Here is a 20092-nt window from a genome sequence, read left to right as displayed (position 1 = left end):
ACCATTCATATCATAACTTCAATGAACTAAACTCTTCTTTTAACCCTATATTACCATCTATGAAAAGAAAGTTTCAATATACCTTTGACTTTAAAAATACTCTTAAGATTTTTTTGATCGGGAATGTTTACCTGAAGTCATTCAAGCAATCAACCCTTTTTCTAGTCCATTCTATAATCCATTTCCACTATCGAGCAATCTCCAAAAAGTCTCAAATAAGAACTCTTCTGTAAAAAAAATTATAACACATTAGTATATTGTTGAATAGAAATAAAGAACGCTAATCGTTTATGAAATTGTCGGTATCTATTTATTATGAGTTAAATCTTGTCATTCGAGTAAGGATTCAGATCTGAAGTGTTCATATTCATAGAAATAAAACAAAAGGAAGTCATGTCATGAAGCCTGGATTGAAGACACTTACATCAGTTGATTAATTCACTTTACCACTTCCCTTTCAAATCATTTGTCACTGGGGAATCTCCAGTGCAGCCATTGGTGATGTTAACTATTGCAAGAATCAATCACGTTGAAAAGTTGAGAAATGCACACCTCTTTCAGTGCCATACATTTATTGCATACAGCACTAGAATGCCGACCATCTGCACCAAAAAACTCCGAGGCTTCAGATGCCATATTTATGTTCAAATTTACAAGTTACAACCTGGGCAGATAGATCTCACATGTCACAACAAAATTGGAAATGTTTTGACCAAAAAATTGGGTTTAAGTTTGAAATGGTAGTTTTTTTTTTTCTAGAAAAGAGCATCTAGCATCCCAAAAAATATAATATCTACTAGCGGTGAATTTGGACAGTTAGAAATGATATTAGAGCCACACACTGGGCCATGTGTCAACAAGGAGGCTAAGCCCTGAATGGGGGATTGACACAAGACGGTGAGCCAGCAAGGGCGTTGAGCCACGAAGGGGGAGGATTGGAGGGTCCCACATCAACGGGAGAAGGGAACAAGAGCCAACAAAGACACTGGGCCACGAAGGGGGTGATTGGAGGGTCCCACAACGACTGGAGAAGGGAACGAGTGCCAGCAAGGACGTTGGACCCCGAAGGGGGGTGGATTGTGAGATTCCACATCGATTGAGGAGGAGAACGAAGCATTCTTTATAAGGGTGTGGAAATATCTCCCTAACACACGCATTTTAAAAACCTTGAGAAAAAGCCCGAAAGGAAAAGCCCAAAAAAGACAATATCTACTAGCGACGGACTTGAGCTGTTACAAGAGTAACCTATTAACCTGAAACTGACAGGATAGAAGAGAGGGGAGAGAGAAAGTAAAGGCGTAAAAGGAACCAAATGGGAGTCCTTAATGAAGGACAAAACATGGGTGAGCCATCTTGCCAGGAGTGGTTCTGTTTGGCATGGAACAAACACGTGAAATTATAACATCCGAAAAGCGTAAATGACTTGAAGGAGGTGGTTATCTTGGTAGGTATTGGGTCTATTTCGTTATGAATGAGAAACAAAATCACAAGCATAAGCTAGTCTTTGTCTCCCTTCCGCCATGGACCAATAATTGATTCTCTCTCTCTCCCTCTCTCTCTCTCTCTCTCTATCTCTCTTTCACACACACACACACACACACACACTCTAGATCTCCAAAGGAGTATGCATAAAAAGCTCCCTCTATATATTGCTCCAAACCTATCTCTTTCAATCTCTATAATCTATATAACCTGATATTTATTAGAGAAGATAAGAGTCAAGAAATGGGATCCTCACATTTTCTTTTCTTTTTCCTTCTCTTTAATCTCTTCTATCTTCTTTCAGTGCATCGTTTGCAATCTCCACCTCCCTACACAGGAAGACCTGCAAGAAAGTACCTTGGTTCATCATTTTCCAATCCCGAATCTGAATTCCTCAAAGTCGAGGTATGAAACAAATACTAACCTGTGCCAATGGATTTCACCACCCTAAACATGTACTGATATTTCCTTATTTATGGTTATGGATATGCCAAAATGCAGGTTCACAAAGACGAGTTCAATAGACCGTCTGCAAAAGATATTTCCTCCAACATACCTGAATATGAAGCAAGTATCGACCGTATGGGCGAACTTGTCTACCACATTGATTATCATGGAGTGACAACGCATCCAAATCCGACGCCCAAACATCCATAGCCATAGACAACATATCAACTTTAAAGATGAAATGAACTATTCATACGTGTACTGAACTTCAGATACTCTCTTTTGTTTTATAATCTATCAAATGCTCGTTTTTTTTTTCATATACGATAGAATCATTGCAGATAAGTCAGACTTTCGCGCTTACTTGAGCTAGGAACTTGCCAAAATATATATGAAACTCAATAGCTCGAAATAGGAAACATAGTTGGCAAAGAACCAGACACATTAATCACTCGTAATTGAATGCAAAGAAATCATTCCTATTGTGTATTGACTTCTGACATTTCTGAACCTCTCGAGCAACTTTTTGTAGCACTCCGCAGCATTTTCAAATCGAACTTCCCTACAAAATCTGGACTTCACCTCCACAAATGTAGTTTCTACCTTTTCTCTATGAGTAGCACAAGTGGATAACAGATCTCTGATACCAATTGAGGGCATAGTCCACTGATCTTCTTTGACACTTTCTTTTCCATCTACATTGAGAAGCCTAAGCCATCTCATCCGATGAAAGGGGTCTTCGTCTTTCTCAACTGAAATTTTAATACCAGCAAGCACTTCCAAGAAGTTTGACTCTCTACTAATTTTATCTATCAATCTACTGAAAATAGTCTTCTGGTTCTGGTCAAGCATATTATTGTTATCTGAGGGCAGAAAACTTGCTTCTACCAAGCAAGCCTTTCGAAAGTTATGATCAGATACACTAATTAACCAAATTGCCAAGTGCAGCAATTCTACTGACATAGTTCCAAACAAAGTATCATATTGCTTTGGGTTATCTTTCCAATTCCAACAATAGACAGCAGTATGAACAAATCCTTCCCACCTGAAATAGGAAAAAAGGAGAACAAAGTAAATAAAATACTCTGATCCTGGGGAATTTTAAGTTCCAGGCAACTTTTATGGAAGTTACAGAAAAGAGACTTCAAACAATTCACTAAATATAGAAAGCTGAGAGAATAGATGCTCTTTGGTGTGGTGGTCTACAAGTCTAACAGTCACCTTGTTCTATACTAGATTTGAAAAATAATCGTTCAACCGAACTAAAACAGCTACAGTTTCAGAAAAATGTCATAGACCCAATTAAAAGTTTTGGCATAAAACCGTGTAGATACATTAATAACTAGGTAAAATGCACTTGCATGTAACTTAACCACAATAAATCTTTGTACAACCAGGAACTAACAATGAAATAATGACAAATTTTAGGCTTTTACTAGGACAGTGAACTATGATGAATTTTCACAAGAACACAAAATCATAACTTAATGATCATCATATGAAGGTTCTCGCTATAAGACAATTCTATAAGCATAATAGCTGTCTGATTAAATCCCATGGGATCCACAAATTCAAAGTCCAATTTTAGAAAATGGAGAATCCAACATGAATTATGGGCATCAAACACCTGCTTTTCCAGACGCATTGGGCCCAAAATGTTGCTCGTGTCCCATGGAAACATGTCAAGGTTCCATACTTTACTAAAAGCACGTTAGTAACAGCACATGATTTGTTCCTCAGTTTTCAGATGGTACAATATATTGGTCTACCAAAAAAGACACTCCAAAAGGTATTTAAACATTTTATTTATCCTATTTGCCTCAATTTAAAATTTGACACAAATAAGTAACATTTTATTTTGAAACAAATTCTCAGCGTTAGTGATGCAATTACACGACAGTGAAGATGTCTCAGCCACCACTCGCTGAGCTGATTTCAAAGAGGGCAAGACTGCTAATTCCTTACAAGAAAGTAAACGCCATCTCTTGAGTCGAATGAAAACCGATTCAGACATTGAGAATCAGCCAATTAAATATAAGGACAACAAGCACTACAACTGGAAATCCTTGTTCATACAAGTGCTCAAGTATCAGGATGGGAAGTAAATGTAACTGGATATGCTTATTAAGAATAAAAAAACACGTCAATATCACTGAGGAGAACACTGCAGTAAATATATTACAGGAACAGCCGCACTTACATAATACAACAGAACAAATGAAAAGGCTGATAGAATTATGAGCGTTTGGCGTAATCAACAGAATTATTAAGCATACATCACTGTGTCTAAAAACATATTTTCTTTCTTACTCATTTCAGTGTCATGCCTTCAATCCTATTAGAATGAAAAATGATTGATTTCTAATGGTTATAATGATCTAAAAAAAATTCTTCAAAACTTCTGGCTGGTAACAGTCTAGACTTTTACATCATATATGTAAGCCCTAAGATAGAAATATCATAGCTTTTAATGTTCACCAAATCCGTGATTGCAGATGTCCTTAAAACCATAATAGCTTTACAAAAAAAATAATAAATAAATAAGAGAAAAAGTACTTGATGGGATACCAATTTCAAGAGATTTTGAACTTAATGACCATGACAAGAATATTTAGGGAACACCTCAAAAACTATTTTGAATTGAAAGACCCCTCAAGTGAATCTAGCTACTTAGTTAAATAATCCCTTCGGTTACTCGTAGATCTTTACACATCTAGGAAAATTTCTTCCCATTTGTCATTATAGCATCTCAAAAACTATTCTCCATCAACTTCTTCAGATTATAGTTAAACTACATGAAGTGAAATGCAATAAACCAAAAGAAAGATTAATCAATCAAGTCATCTAAAATTCAAACAAAAGTTCCCATTGACTTACTCAAAAGGTGGTTCGACCTCAATACCAAAGGTAAGGTGTAGAGAAGACCCATCTGGACCATTATTTTCAGTACGAGCCTCGTGAAGAAATCCTCTAGGAATATATAATACATCACCCTCCCTTAGTAAAAACTGCCTTCCAACCGCCAATGGACTCTCAACCTCAGAACAACGTGGGAATTCATTAGCATCATACAAGCGAGGTAAACACATCTTTGGCGGACTAAAAACTGTCCACTGCTTGCTTCCAGCAAGCTGGCATACAAACACACAATGATCATCATAATGACGAGCCAAACCCTGAGAACCTGGAGGAGTCAAGTACATATTAGCACCTACAGATGGCTGACCAAACAGAGATGCTAAAGTATTTGCAATAGCAGCAATCTTCTCATACCGAAATTCCATGCCACGCAGAGCAATTGTATAACCCTCTTTAAAAGCTTCTTCACACTTTAGCGCATCATTTAACTTTAAGAAATGAGGACCCTTTAAGCAACATGGCTCAAAAGTTTTCTGAAAGAAATGTATCTCTCTTTTCAAACACTCATCAGTTCTCAAGACACGTATATCTTGCTGATAAATTAAAGGAAATCCCAATTCATTTCGTGCCTCCTCTAAGAAATTATGTATGTCTAGTTCATCTGAGGCAATAGGATTACAAGAAACTAATCTTCCAAGCATTGATGAAATAAAGGAGAGATTTGTTTCAATTGAGGTTATAGATCCCACAAATGATCCGATAATATCAGCTTCTTCATTTATGGTTGTTGAGGATTTCTGCATGAGACATGGCGATGATTCCCAGTGGTTAAGCATGAATTCTTCAAAGTTCGACCCACTTAAACCCAATAACGTTTTAACTTCCTTCACCGGAAAAACTCTGCTAACTTGATCGGTACTGATGGAAAGCCTAAAAATACACACGGCCAAATCATTGGTGCTAATATTGCTAATTTCGAATTGCTCCTGCCAGCTGCACTCAATTTTGTTAATTTGCATCATTTTACTACGCACTTCTATCCATTGCTTTTTCAAAAATGTCAAGAATGTCTTCAAGTAGTAGCGTGGTATCTTTTCCAAATGTTTGAAATGGCAAGTGTTCAATAGAACTATAGCTGCATTCAGAATTGATACTGAAAGCTCATCTCCTTCAAATCCTGCCTTCAGGATTGCAGAATTTTCGATATATACAGTGCCTATGGAAACTGACATCGCTGAAGAGGCTGAAACCTGCAAAAATGCAGATCTAGTAGATATTAAGTTCAGTTATCCAAGAAAATGCTCAAAACTTACATAACTGTGATTCACGGCACAAACTATCACACCAGCAACTCGTAATATTTGTCACATTAATCATGGCTGAAATGAATTGTAGAGAAGCACAAAGTGCATTTAAGTCGTACCCTTCTTTCTCATGTGCTTGTTTAAAATGCAAAGATGCAGGGGTACAAAATCAAAATGAAGAACAGAGTTAAGTTTACAGCCAAGCCCATTGCACCATATGAAACAATAGCAATATACACTTACATAAGACGCTCGATAGCAGAGAACTCAACCAAGCTTTCCCGCCCAAAGGACGTGGTGCACAAATCCATAACAGCATTACAAGCAGCCAACGCAACCCTTCTCTTCGAACACGCCAAGGCCGAGATCAAAGCCCTCACAACCCCATCAGCCGAAGCAATCACTTCATTCATACGGAGCGAAAGAAGCGAAGCAGCGCCCACAATCTCAGCAGCACGAGAAGCAATTCCTTGGCGCCTACAACAAGAAGAGAAAAAAAAAAAAAACAAACAAATTAAGAAACAAACAGAATATGTCAATCCAATGGCAGGTAAAAGAACCGAAAGAGATGGATTACTCAGAAAGAATAAGAAGAGGAAGCAGAGAGAGGATTGAAGACGGAAGAGTTTGCAGAGGGTGTGGAGAATGTGGAAGAAGAGCGAAATGGAGCTCCGCCAAGCATTTGGGAATCAAGGAGGCAGCATAGGGATTGCGAGGGGTAGAGACGGCGGCGAGAAGAAGAGAGAAAGTAGTATTGACATCGAAATCGGAATTGGATCGTCTCTTTCGTTTGGTTTTGGAAGTAGACGTGCAGCTATGGCTACAAAGCTTCTGCTGCTGCTCCATTGATGCACCCAGTGATCGAATGAACTGCCAATTCCCTCGCCACAGCCTGCGTCGTCTTTATATACAAACACCTCCTCGCGCGCATGTTTGTTTTTGGATGCCCAATTTTTTTTTTTAATTTTTATTTTAATTCAAGGAGTTAAATTGAATTCAAACCCTAGAGGTTACAATTTTAAAAGTTCTTGAGATCATCGTCGGTGTCGAGGAGGGGAATGAAACATTCTTTATAAAAACGTGGAAACCTCGAGGAGGGGAATGAAACATTCTTTATAAAAACGTGGAAACCTCTCATTGTAAAATTGAGCTGACACGACCAAAACAGACAATATCTACTAGTAGTGAGCTTGGATTATTACTAGTTCAATTCGCTCTCACAATTTTCTATATAAATAGTCACCGTATTCTTACCTACATAAAGATTCTAAACCAATTTATTAAACAAGTATAACTAAGCAATGCAATATATTAATTAAAGCTTTAGAACTCCGTTATAATGAAAAATTATTCAAGGAAATTGTCACAATATGGATAACAGTTTCGAATCGTTAGAGGTATGAGAGAGAATTTCAAAAGCATCGAGAATTTGTATCCCATGTTTATTAAGGCATGCAAATTTTTGAATCTACATCCAACTGTTATTGAGAATCAGTCTCGATAAATAAATTTTCACGTACAAAAATGCATCGGATTCCCTATCTTCGAGACAAAAGAGTACCTTGTAGTCATTAAAGGATACAATTAAGCAGATAATTCAAGCAAAATAAACTCTCTGTACGTGCAAAGATATTTGCTTAGAATTGAAGGTTTGATCGACTTCATCCTATTCCTTGATGCCCAGGAGTTTACCCAACTCTCCACTCTCATATGCTTCAACAGTATCTGAAATTCAAGGCATCAATCAGTTAAAAGCACTTTGGAGAAGAGTATATTACAAAGAATAAGTTGGCGATGAAGAGCCATTTACCGTCTGATCCACCTATGTGTTTTCCATCTATGAACACTTGAGGTACAGTGCGTCTTCCAACAAGTGCACTAAGAGCATCTTGAATGGCACTGCCATCATCTGGGGGATAAAGATCCAAATGCTATGAATTAACTGGTTACTTTTAGGTTATGAGCAATTGAACAGCAAGGAGATAGCAGTAGGATATATGAACAGAAATGGAAACAAGAGGAGTTGCATATATGTTTAATGGTAACAGTTTTGCTAGTCTATTTAGGAATTCATCCAAAGCTTGATATCTCCCCTTAATGAAATGAAAGAAATAAAAAAGCTAAACTCAATAATGGTTGGAAAGAATGTCTTTCACGATGATATGGTATTGTCCACTTCGAGCATAAGCTCTCATGGCTTTGCTTTTGGTTTTTCCCGAGAGGCTTCATATCGATAGAGATAACGTCATTTATTTATAAACTCATGATCTTCCCCTTAATTAATTAGTCAATGTGGGACAATTTTCAACAATCTTCCCTTCGAACGAAGTACTCTATAGAGCCTCTCTTGAGGTCTCTTTCTCTAGAGCTCTTTAACAACCTCTCCTTAATCGAGGCTCGACTCATTCTCTGGAGCTTTCGAACAAAATATACTCTTTATCCGGCACTTGAGGGTTCTATTGACATTGCTAGGTTAAGGGCATGACTCTGATACCATATTAGGAACAACGACTCTCCACAATGATATAATATTATCCACTTTGAGCATAACTCTCATGACTTTACTTTTGGTTTTTCTCAAAATGTCTCATACCAACGGAGATAGTATCCTTTACTTACAAACCCATAGTTTTTCCTTTTAGTTAGCCAATATAGAACAAGACAAACAACTTGCATACAAACTGAGAAAGATGAAAGAAGATTGTGAAGCACACACAACACAAGATAAATCCCAAGCATTTTTTGAACTTTTTTCTCGCAAACAAAAAATTCCAAACAACATTAATCAGACATACTTCTGCATACCCTTTCTCCCTAGTTTTTCTCCTTTTCCTCTACCATCTCCCACTCTTTGGCCCCCTCTCCTAAACTCTCAAAAGAACACATAAAGCAGAAGGAACTACCCTTTCAAGAACACACTTAGAGGCTGAAAATTGTAGCCGAAGAGGTAGAATTTCCCCAAACAAAACCTTCAATTTCGAATTGGCAAAGCATTATGTCACAGAACCAGATACATAAATTTTGCAGTCGCAGGTAATCATCGTTTAGAGAGGTTGGAGGCAATGCTAAGCACAGATTCTCTTTCTAAGTGTTACACTAAGGTTTGAATAGCGACGATGAATCAGGAAAGAACAAAATGGAAGCAGAAGATAAGCAGATGAAGAAAATAGATGACTAAAGACAGAGGTAAGCCATCTAGTTAACACTTGAGCTTCAAAAATATCAACAGTGATATCACAATTCAACATTTTCATAGCGGGAGTGAACAAGCCAGAACATGATTTTCATATAAAATTACTGGAATCTAAATAAACTAGCAGGATCCAGAACCAAAGACATGAAATAGATGAAGAATCTCAAAAGCAGGAACCAAACATACTCAATTTCAATTAGATTTAACCCAAATTCAGCAGTATTTACACAAGAGAATTGTTAATGTTACTTATTCATAAACAGGGAGAGAGCTAGAAGAAGGGAAATTAAGCAAGTACCCCGTTGATCCAGCTCAACAACATGAGGAACTTTGTTCAAATCCTTGAAAACAGCTTTTGCCGTTTCACAATACCTGCATCGCACAATCAAAAACAATATTAAAGTAGTTGACGACATGACCGCCGCGGGTTAACATAGAACAACGAAAGTCGAATAGCAGAAATGAGATTAACAATAGATCGATGCTGGAAGCGAGAAAAAATGAAAGAAGAGAAGAAGGAGAACGACAATACGGGCAATAGGATTTGGAGAAAATGACGGACTGGTGGGAGGCGATGGTTTTCTTGACGAAGAGCGACTCCGGGGAAGATGAAGCCATTGCATAAACCCTGGCTGCTGATACCATCGTCGTCATCCTCATACTCAACGTCGCTGCCATGGATACAAATTCCCGACTGCAACTCTGCAACCAACTTTTGTCGATAAGACTGCAAATGTCGGCGATTAAGTTTGTACTTCAGCCAAATTAACTGCTGGCCTTCCTTTTTTAAATTTATTTATGTTCCTTGAATTATGCTGAATTGGAATTTTTGGATAATAATAATACTGAAAAATAAATAAAACCAAAAAAAACAAAAAAACAAAAAACAAAACAAATAAAAACCAGATGTATTCAATTTTGCATCCATAAATCAATTAAATTAAATATATATATATATATATATATATATATATTGAAGATTAAAAATTTATTAGACAAAAAAATAAAATAAAATTAAAGTTGAAAGAACAAATATCAATATTATAAAATTTTAATTTTATTATTATTTTCAGGTTCAGATTTAAAAATATTTAAAATGTGGGTTACTTCTAATTAAATTGATATTAAACTTATTTTTTAGAAAATATAATAAAAAAAATGGTTATATAATAATGGTAAAATGTAGGTAGTTTACTATCGATCCGCGTAGTTCAACCTGATAGCCATATATCTAGCCATATATCATCACAAGAATGTGAGAAAGTTTGAAAGTTCAAACACTCGCTCTCAACATGACTGTGAGATCCCATATTAGTTATGGGTTAGAAAGGAGAACGAAACATATTCACCCCCAACTAACCTCACTCGAGATCTCAATATCGATTGGACAAAACATTCCTGATAACCTCTCTCTAAGGTTTTAACCTGAAGACAACATTATCTACTAGTGGTAGACTTAAACTGTGACAATGACATCAAATATAAAATTTTAAAACTCTGTCTAGAAAATGAAGAGACCAACCGAATCCAATTAAACAAGCGTAGACACGCAAAAATGGTTCGATCTATTGAAGTTCGAAAATTTCCTTACAAGAAAAGCATTGTTATCACTAGTGTGAGACAGAGAGAGAGAGAGAGCTACAGAGAAAACTTATCCACCACCATTAAGAGTTACAATTGAACAACTGATCCAAGCAAAATATACTCTGTTGGTGCAAATATCTCTGCTTACAGTAGAAGGGTTTGATTCAAAGATCCGCTTTATGCTCTTCATTAATGCCCAGGAGCTTACTCAACTTCCCACTCTCATATGCTTCAATGGTATCTGGAATCAGGGTTTCAATAAGTTAGAAGTACTTGGAGAAATATGTTACCACACAAAAATTTGCCATAGAAGAGCCCCATTACCATCCGATCCACCTATGTGTTTTCCATTTACGAACACTTGAGGTACAGTGCGCCTTCCGATGAGTGCCATAAAAGCATCTTGAATGTCACTGCCATCCTCTGTGAGATACAGATCCAAATTCTATTGAGTATTATTAACCTTTAGATGAAGGAATACCACCAGATATACATAGATACAGAAACAAAAGCCAGATATATGTTTACTGATAACCCTTTTGCTAGTTCGTTTAGAGAATTCATCCAAAGCTTGAATTCTCCCCACCCATCTCGAAAAGGGAAACAAAAGAGAAAAAACATAACAAAGAACCTGCAAATCAACTAAAAAGATAAAAAGAAGAGGATTTTGAACAACATTATACATAATTAGTCGACCCATAATCTAAGCTTTTTCTTAGTAAATAGACATTTCAGGCAGCAACTAATAGGACATACTCTTGCACACCGTTTCCCCCTTTCATTGCTGTTTTCTACCTTCCTCTACCCTCCTCCCTCTCTTAACTCCCAAAAGAACACATAAACTAGAAGGAATTACCTTCCATTGTTGTTTGGGGGGGTGGATCTGAGTGTGTGATCTGATTAGATAGAGTAATTTGAACATTTTTTAGTTCAACCACATCTATGGGGTGGGGGATTCGAACCTCTAACTACTTAGTCGAGAGTATATGCCTAAACCAGTTGCCATATGTTCAGCCAGAGTGAGGATTTTAGATGAAGAGAATAGACAATCCCAAACGGCCATGTTAGTTTCGAAGCGGAAAGCATTTTACAGAGAATCATGTCACAAGACCTACTACATAAATATTCCAGTCGCAGGCAGTCACCATTTCGAGAGGCTGGAGGCAATACTAAGCACAAATTCTCTTACTACTCCGTCACAATTAAGTTGAAAAAATCGTTCATTTAAATAATGATGATAAAATCATCAGAAAAGATATAAGAGAAGATTTTCATATGAAGTTTTCCGAAATCTAGATATCAAGCATGCCCATATCAAGTGTAATATCCCAACCAATATTTTCATAATGCGGAGAGCATAGGCCAGAACAAGATTTTCATATGAAATTGTCCGAAATCTAGATATACTGGCAGGGCAACAACAGAAGACGTGCAATAAAAGGAGCACAAAAACAAGAAACAAGCATACTGAGTTTCAATCAGATTTAAACCATGGTGATATTGCTAGTTTTGATAAACAGAACGAGAAAAAGGCAGATTATGCAAGTACCTCTTTGATCCAGCTCAACAACATAAGGAACTTTGTTCAATTCCTTGAAAACAGCTTTTGCCCTTCTACAGTACCTGTATGCACAAAAAAAAAACAATTAAGAGAAGCGGAAACTCGCCCCTTCCTCGATCTGCTTCCAAATGTAGGGCAACAAAACTTAAAAGTAATAGAAAACATGGCCACAGCGGGTTAAGAACGGAACAACAAAAGTCGATTTGGAGAAATGAGACGAATAGATCCACAATGGAGTCTGAATAAATCGATTAAGAAGAGAAAAGAGGAATGAGAAGGAAATTACGGGCAATAGGACTTGGAGAAGATGACGATCTGATGCGAGGCGATGGTGTTCTTGATGAAGCGTGTTTCCGTGGAAGCTGAGGCCCCGTATAAAGACGCTACGGCTACGGCGCAGACCATAGCTGCTGATAACGTCAGCATCTTCCTCATACTCATCGTCGCTGCCATTGATCCAAACTCCGGCCTGCAATTAACCTTATTCCGGTGAGGTTTCTGCGATTGGCGATTAATTGCTCGTAAGCGTAATTTTAGAGAAGACAATGACTGAAATTCAGCATCTATTGTATATTCACACGTCTTGTAAGATATTACGCTTTTTAGGTTGCAAATAAATAAATATATAAATATTCTATATTTCTGTAATAATAATAATAATAATAATAATAATAATATATAATATAATAACAGCAACAAGTCACGGGTGGTTGTTCGACTTAATTCATTTTAGTATTTTAAATTTCGAAATTTAATATTTATAATTTTAAAAAAATAAAATGACTTTATATTATTAATTAAGGTTAAAGGTAAAAATTAATTAGCATTCCCTCTATAAGGAAAAACATATCATGTTTTTTCTTAAATGGAAATTACTCTTTTTTTATATCTCTAAATTCAATTTTTAAAAACATATTTCAAACTATAAATTAAATTACATAAACAAAAATGGAATATTTGACATCTTACATCGGTTGGAGTAGGGAAATGAAACATTACATTACTTGTAACAATGTAGAAATATCTCTCTAGCAGACGCGTTTTAAAACCGTGAGATTGACGGTAATACGCAACGGGTCAAGACGGCCAATATCTAATAGCGGTGGGCTTGAGCTATTACAAATGGTATATATAAGAGCTAGATACTAAGCAGTGTGCCAACGAGGACGCTAGCTTTCATGAAGTGAATTATGAGATCTCACATCAGTTGAAAAGATGAACAAAACATTCTTTATATAGGTATGGAAACCTAACCATGAGGAAAACGGATAATATCTGTTAGCGGTAGGCTTGGACTATTACAGAAGACTAAAATGATATTTTAATATGAAATCAACACGAGTTAGCTTAATGATTGATAACGGGCATGAATATAATAAAAGGGTTAAAGGAAGTGAGTTTGTATCCCGGGTTATTATCCCGTGTTTCTTTGGCAACCAAATATAGTAGGATCAACTGATTCTACCGTGAAAATAGTCGAGATGAACTCAAGCTGACACCAACGATCAGAAGAAGAAAAAAAAACCCAATAACTTGCTGTTTGTAAAAACAAAAGAAGAGGAATTTGAGTTTATACTATTGCACTTCGAGTTCATGAACATGAGGAAATGCACTTCGAGTTTATACTATTGCACTTCGAGTTCATGAACATGAGGAAATGCACAGTGGATTGTGTAATGGGCTACAGGCATAGTGAAGCCAGTGTCTCAGCCCCTGGATTCATGGCCACAGGAGGATCTGGTTGTTTCCAAATTTGATTGAAAATAGAATTCTTTCCTAACAATAAATGCACAGCTACGTCTGGATTTCAATGAGCACCTTTTTCCTTCCCAAATTCCTCTGCATCAACGTTATACTAAGTTGAACGGTGAAAATGGGTCGGGATGGAAAATCCCAACTGGTTTCTTAAATCATTTCAGAATACTAGTAACAGCCCAAATCCACCGTTAGCGGATATTGTCCTCTTTGAACTTTACTTTAAATGTTTTCTCTCTAGATTTTAAAACATGTCTTATAAGGATAGGGAGAGGTTTCCACACCCTTATAAGTGATGTTTCGTTCCCCTCTCTAATCGAGGTGGGATCTTACAATACTCGACTCCAACATTTTGTCCGATGCCTCTAAACATTAGAGGTGAAAACGGGTTAGGTAGGGTTGGATTTCCAATCGTTTAAGAAAGACCGACCCACCACCATGAAACACTTGACTCCAACTTTCTCCCGATGGCTCTAAACATGTGGAAAAACATATCATTGAAGCAATGACGAGAATTCAATAAGAGTACTAAGAAACATGTAGGAAACGCTCACTATCATCAAGAAGGAAATGTTCATACTACGGCCTAGTGATTTGAACAGCAAGTCCAAGAAATGTTCAAAGTTTTCATCTATGAAATGAGTAAAAGGGCAGAGCTCACAATGTATGTAACCATATATGATCTACAACATCCTCTTCCTCCTCCAAATAAATAATATGCACTAATGATGGTGTGAGAACCGTCTCCATCAAATGGTAACTATAAGGCTAAGAATGAAGTGGGAAATCAGCATATTACTCTACAAGTGTACTAAACAACCAAGAAAATAAACACAAAAAATACTAACCTCGTTCACCAACTGCAAGGGGCCAAGCAAAGAGCTGCAACAAACTGCCAAACAAATATATAAGAAGCATGAAGAACAAATCAAGTGCCTTTAGAAAGTGGAAAACCTCTTTAAAATTTCCTAGAGCTAGCTAATTCCTGAAGAGACTTGAAGAATTTGGAAAGCTAATTTAATTCTTTGTGTTCTTCACATGATAAACTCGCAATGTGTTCAAATCAACAAACAAATGCAAAAATTAGCGAAACTTCAGATTATATAGATAAATGCCTCGATTGTGATCTGAAATTAACAATTTATATACATATAGGCCTTAAGAAACAGAAGAACTATCAACGACAACGACAACGACAGTAAACGGATACAGAGTAATGAGTAGTCAAAGGGAAACGGGAAGGTGGAATCAACGTAGACAATGAAGAAATCTGGAGAAGAAAATCTGTACAAATGTAGAGAAATGGTTAGGAACTTGGAGCATTTAGACAGGGGGAATGTTGGAAAAGGAGAAGCCCTTGTAGCCCTTGTAAGCATAGTAGGCAATCCGCGTGTAGTAGGACCCTGGAATAAACAAGAGAGCTCCCAACAACGAGAAGAACACCCCTGAAAATTTTCGAGAATGAACCATAAATTTTCGTTCGAATTAGGGCAAAATCAAGAACAAAAACAAAAGGAAGGCGAAAAGAAGTACCGTGAGCACGATCACCACCGACTCGATTACTAGCCATGAAGGCACCAACGACTATTCCAATCATGCCGAAGACGAGAAGAGAAACAGAAAGAGCGATCTCCTTGATAGGAGGTTGATTGTTGACGGGGAACGGAGAATCCATAACAATGTCCTCGTCTGCTATCGAAAACGCATGGTCCACATACGCCATTTTTCTCTGTAATACCGGAGATCAAGAGCTGGAAAAAGAAGAAGGCGTTGAAGCTTCGATATGCAGAGAAAGAGTATCGGATTTGGGGAAGACGGCGGCGGAGGAGACGACGGTGGACTTTTGAGTTTTAGAAGCGAAGAGAAAGCTCTCTGGCTGTTTTTGACTACGAGCAAGGTGGAGTGAGGAGGAAGGCGAAAATTTCCACGTCAGCATAAGGAAAATAAAAAACTTAATCTTAATTAATGAATAATTAAACGCAAACAATTAAGTATTAAATTAAAGCTTAGTAAATATTTGATAATAAAATTACGTTTTACGTTTCTCGTAAATTTAATAATAAAATAAAATAAATATAAAAATAAATAATAAAAAAAAAAAGTAAGAAAAAGCCCCTTCTCATTTTCTTGTTCGCTCTTGGCTCCCAGCGACCGGCAGCCGTACCCGCGCCTCCGATATATTTCTTCCGGCAGCCCCTTGGCGGGAAATTTTATTTCTTCTCGTCGTATCTCCCTTTCTGCTGCTGCCTCACGCCGACACGCCGATTTCTGTGTGTTTAGAGAGGTTAGTTTTAAGTTCTACCTGTTATCGTGATCTTAATTTGTTCTGTTTGAAATATCAAATCCTGTCGCTGCTGCTTTTGTTTATCGACATTGGATCGGACAGCATTAGATAATATTGGAAATGGATCTCAGTTTACTGGTTAATTGGTTTAGATTTGAAGCCTAAGTAGCAGGCGATTGGGAGCGTGTAAATTAAATTTCTTGAATGTGAATTAGTTTTTATCGCGGAGTTCTTTTGTGATTGGGCTAAGATAAGATTTGATGATGGATTGTAACAAAGAAAAAGAAAAGATCTCGGTTTTGTTCTGTTCTTCTGAGGTCGTAATTGTTATTACTTCACTTCCATGGAAACGAAATTGTAAGTTTTACATTTTTTGTAGATTTCATTGATGTAGACTTCCGAATCCTGTGCTTCATTATACTGATGATTCATAGAGACATATTCTAATGGCAATTCCTTACCGTGTTTAGATACTAATAACTGGATTGTGCGGATGCGTGCGTGTTTTATTTACTCGATGTGATTGTTGAATAGCTTGCAATGTTCACGTTTCTCTTGATTCTGTAGGATTCTTTTCCTCTTTTCTAAATGGGTTTAAGTAAAACTGAAATCAACTTGAAGCGGCTGCTGGCAACTGCCCCTCATCAGAAGGATCAGGCTAAACTTATACACGTACGTCCAGATGATTGAGTGAAAGTTTCAAATGGTTTGATTTTCAGTCGTGTAAAAGTGATTTGAAGATCATTATTCATTTTGGCCCAACTATTCTTGCAGTATGTGACTACTCTAAGAGAACAGTTGGAGCAACTTGCAGAAGAGAAAACACCCGATGGTATATCAAGGTTGGAATGATTCATCCCTCACTTTCCCATTGTTTCCAAGGTCAATCCACCATAGATATAACAGTTCAAGCCCACTGCCAGCAGATATTGTCCTCTTTGGGTTTCCCCTTTCGAGCTTTCCCTCAAGGTTTTTAAAAAGCATCTCTACGGAAAGGTTTCCACACCCCTTATAAAGAATGTTTCATTTTTCTCCCCAACCGATGTGGGATCTCACAATCCACCTCCTTCAGGGCCCAGCGTCCTTAACCGTCTCGTGTCCACCCCCCTCGAGGCTCAGCCTCCATGCAGGCACACCGCACGGTGTCTGACTCTGATAGCATTTGCAATGGCCGAAGCCCACCGCTAGCAGATATTGCCCTCTTTAAGCTTCCCCTCAAGGTTTTTAAAACGCGCTAGGGAGAGGTTTCCACCCTTATAAAGAAAGCTTTGTTTTCCTCCCCAACCGATGTGGGATCTCACATTATAACTTGGACTATTTTTTATTACTTTTGTACTCTCAATTTGCACGAGGTTAGATTCAACCTCATTGAACATAAACTGTGATAGGAGCTTGTTTTGGTAAATATCTTTTCTGAGATTTTCTAATCTGGTCCCCCGTACTATGTGCTGTTAGTTTCTTTGTGCAGAGTTTCCAAGGCTTTGCTTGGTGATTATGCAGAGAAGATAGAGGCCATTGCTTCAAAATTAGCTGTTCCTTTGGTACACTTACATGGGTTTGGTTGTTTTAAATCTGTTCTCTGTTAAGTTTCAAGATTATGGAACTTCCCGGCATCAAAATCCCCTATCTGAANTTTTTTTTTTTTTTTTTTTTTTTTTTTTTTTTTTCTTCCCTCTCTCCTTGGAATTTAAAGCATCTTTCTCGTCAAAAAGATTGAAATTCTCTTGTGGTGTTTCTGTACCAATATCACTCATCTGGATCCATCTTTTGCTTGAATTTTGTGTATATACCAAGGATAATATGAAATGGTTACTTCATCTTTGATGGTTTGTGTTCTTGTGCTTGCATGTGGTGCAGTCTTGTCTCTTTTACTTAATGTTTTGGTCAACTTGCAGCCTGATGAGGAAGAGTCTTCTGAGCCCTCTACAAGTACTTCTGTTAAAGAATTTTCTTCTGTGGCAAAAGGAGAAATAAACGCCCCCCATTCACCTCCGGGGCTAAGGAGGAGATTTCTGTGCGTGGCTCACATTAGGATTTATGTGACACTGAATCGTTATTGAAGTTTCTTTTTATCAAACCAATGTTATTATATTACTGTGTAGGCCTTCTTCCTCTGTTGTGGAGGATAGATCTCATGGGACCATCAAAGAAGACTCGTCAGCACCTGTCAAGTTGGATGCTGCAGCAATATCCCACATCGAGAAACACAGGTACTGGTAGTTTCAAGTATTTTTAATAAATCTTGCACTTTTTCCCCGTATAGCTTACTATGTTATATGATGAATCTTATGTAAGGTTAGTTATTAAATAAAGAATATAGATTACAATAGATTACAATACAAATTCAGATAAGAAACCAATCAAGGGAAAAAACCCTATACGTAATGGCTCTACCAAGATAAAAATTTCATTAGGGAGATCTGTGAGTTCTGATGAAACATCTACGACTTTCAATAATACTTAAATGAAGTGGAAAATCGAGGCTCGATAATGTGGCTACTAGAACTAACTATAGGAAAAAAAAAACATTGGCTTTAGTTGCATGTTGTTTGTTGACATTACTTTCCTTATGCTTACAGTCTATCATGAAAACCATTATTTATTCACTTTGGTAGGAAGCTTCAAGAGGACTTGACCGATGAAATGGTTGGGCTAGCGAGGCAATTGAAAGAGAGCAGTCTGATAATGAGCAAATCTTTGGAAAGCACTGAAAAGGTATATGTTCTTTACTAATTGTTCCTTGTCGACGTAGTAGAAAGTGGAGATTTTATGCATCTGATTTCTTTAAAATACACACGAACACTAGAAAAATCGAAATAAAAGTTTTTGCTTCTTCTCCATATTCAAAGCGTAGTACGATGAATCCTCTCTCTTCAGTGAGTTAGCTAGTTAGCTGTTTTATATAAATTTCATGGAATTGAAGGTTTTCTGTTTCTGGGACATGCATTCGGAGGGTTGTTTTCCTTAAAGTTGAAATTGTATTAAATTCAACTCTGGAATTAACTCTGAAAAGTGAATTAGAACTCAATGAAGGGCTAAATACTGCCATAATCGCCTACTTTAACTTTTGGGAATCTGACCTTTCGTCAGAAGATTAGAAGTTGTGGAATACAATGGAAGTTCTCTTGTACTCTCTTATTTGCGCCGGTACTGCCAATGTCAGGGGACTTTAAGATCTCGAACCGTAACAGCACAAATCCACTGCTTGCATATATTGTTCTCTTTGGGTTTTTCCTTTCGGACTTTCCTTCAAGGTTTTTAAAACTGTGTCTGCTAGAGAGAGGTTTCCACACCCTTATAAGAAATGTTTCGTTCTCCTCTCCAACCGACGTGGGATCTCACAATCCATCCCCTTTGGGGGCCCAGCGTCCTCATTGGCATGCTGCTCGGTGTCTGGCTTTGATACCATTTGTAACAGCCCAAGCTCACTCCTAGCAGATATTGTCCTCTTTCTAGGCTTTCCTTTTCGAGCTTCCTTCAAGGTTTTTAAAATGCGTATGCTAGGGAGAGGTTTCCACACTTTTATAAAGAATGTTTCGTTCTCCTCTCCAACTGATGTGGGATCTCACACAAACTGAAGTTTTGGATCGTCATAGAAGTTTTTTTGATAGAATGGGGGGGGG

At 37.4% G+C, this 20092-nt stretch overlaps 6 protein-coding genes across 7 annotated transcripts in view; 2 read left to right on the top strand and 4 right to left on the bottom strand.

Annotated features, from left to right (window-relative positions):
• Positions 1-345: 345 nt before the first annotated feature.
• On the bottom strand, positions 346-7028 carry LOC111779552. Its single transcript, XM_023659612.1, has 6 exons — positions 6670-7028; positions 6336-6569; positions 4807-6054; positions 1907-2974; positions 1739-1825; positions 346-602 (listed from the first exon to the last, which is right to left on the bottom strand). The coding sequence occupies exons 1-4, from the start codon at positions 6936-6938 to the stop codon at positions 2374-2376; spliced, it is 2352 nt and encodes a 783-aa protein (XP_023515380.1). The 5' UTR covers positions 6939-7028; the 3' UTR covers positions 346-602; positions 1739-1825; positions 1907-2373.
• On the top strand, positions 1712-2249 carry LOC111779554. Its single transcript, XM_023659614.1, has 2 exons — positions 1712-1887; positions 1984-2249. Exons 1-2 carry the CDS (start codon positions 1726-1728, stop codon positions 2137-2139), a joined length of 318 nt encoding a protein of 105 aa, XP_023515382.1. The 5' UTR covers positions 1712-1725; the 3' UTR covers positions 2140-2249.
• Positions 7029-7502: 474 nt separating the features above from the next.
• On the bottom strand, positions 7503-10068 carry LOC111779598 (glutaredoxin-C4-like). The gene is made up of 4 exons (XM_023659674.1): positions 9818-10068; positions 9584-9657; positions 7903-8001; positions 7503-7817 (listed from the first exon to the last, which is right to left on the bottom strand). Exons 1-4 carry the CDS (start codon positions 9961-9963, stop codon positions 7759-7761), a joined length of 378 nt encoding a protein of 125 aa, XP_023515442.1. The 5' UTR covers positions 9964-10068; the 3' UTR covers positions 7503-7758.
• Positions 10069-10816: 748 nt separating this feature from the next.
• Positions 10817-13027, bottom strand: LOC111780441 (glutaredoxin-C4-like). The gene is made up of 4 exons (XM_023660859.1): positions 12717-13027; positions 12419-12492; positions 11194-11292; positions 10817-11110 (listed from the first exon to the last, which is right to left on the bottom strand). Exons 1-4 carry the CDS (start codon positions 12881-12883, stop codon positions 11034-11036), a joined length of 417 nt encoding a protein of 138 aa, XP_023516627.1. The 5' UTR covers positions 12884-13027; the 3' UTR covers positions 10817-11033.
• Positions 13028-15260: 2233 nt separating this feature from the next.
• Positions 15261-16102, bottom strand: LOC111780440 (transmembrane protein 230-like). The gene is made up of 2 exons (XM_023660858.1): positions 15719-16102; positions 15261-15630 (listed from the first exon to the last, which is right to left on the bottom strand). The coding sequence occupies exons 1-2, from the start codon at positions 15906-15908 to the stop codon at positions 15509-15511; spliced, it is 312 nt and encodes a 103-aa protein (XP_023516626.1). The 5' UTR covers positions 15909-16102; the 3' UTR covers positions 15261-15508.
• A 181-nt stretch (positions 16103-16283) lies between these two features.
• Positions 16284-20092, top strand: part of LOC111779632 — a 4977-nt gene continuing 1168 nt past the window's right edge. The window contains exons 1-7 of one of the 2 annotated variants that reach the window (XM_023659721.1): positions 16284-16469; positions 17037-17141; positions 17244-17311; positions 17938-18010; positions 18365-18483; positions 18572-18679; positions 19085-19184. In XM_023659721.1, coding sequence (XP_023515489.1) covers positions 17058-17141; positions 17244-17311; positions 17938-18010; positions 18365-18483; positions 18572-18679; positions 19085-19184 — 552 coding nt within the window. In that variant the 5' untranslated portion in view covers positions 16284-16469; positions 17037-17057. Of the gene's footprint in view, positions 16470-17036; positions 17142-17243; positions 17312-17924; positions 18011-18364; positions 18484-18571; positions 18680-19084; positions 19185-20092 lie in introns of those variants that run through there. The other variant, XM_023659722.1, reaches the window with a different exon arrangement.

This window comes from Cucurbita pepo, chromosome LG18 (assembly GCF_002806865.2).
Source record: "Cucurbita pepo subsp. pepo cultivar mu-cu-16 chromosome LG18, ASM280686v2, whole genome shotgun sequence".
NCBI classification, from domain to species: domain Eukaryota; kingdom Viridiplantae; phylum Streptophyta; class Magnoliopsida; order Cucurbitales; family Cucurbitaceae; genus Cucurbita; species Cucurbita pepo.
The sequence above is the reverse complement of the archived record's forward strand: the minus strand, read 5'-3'. Positions and strand labels throughout refer to the sequence as shown.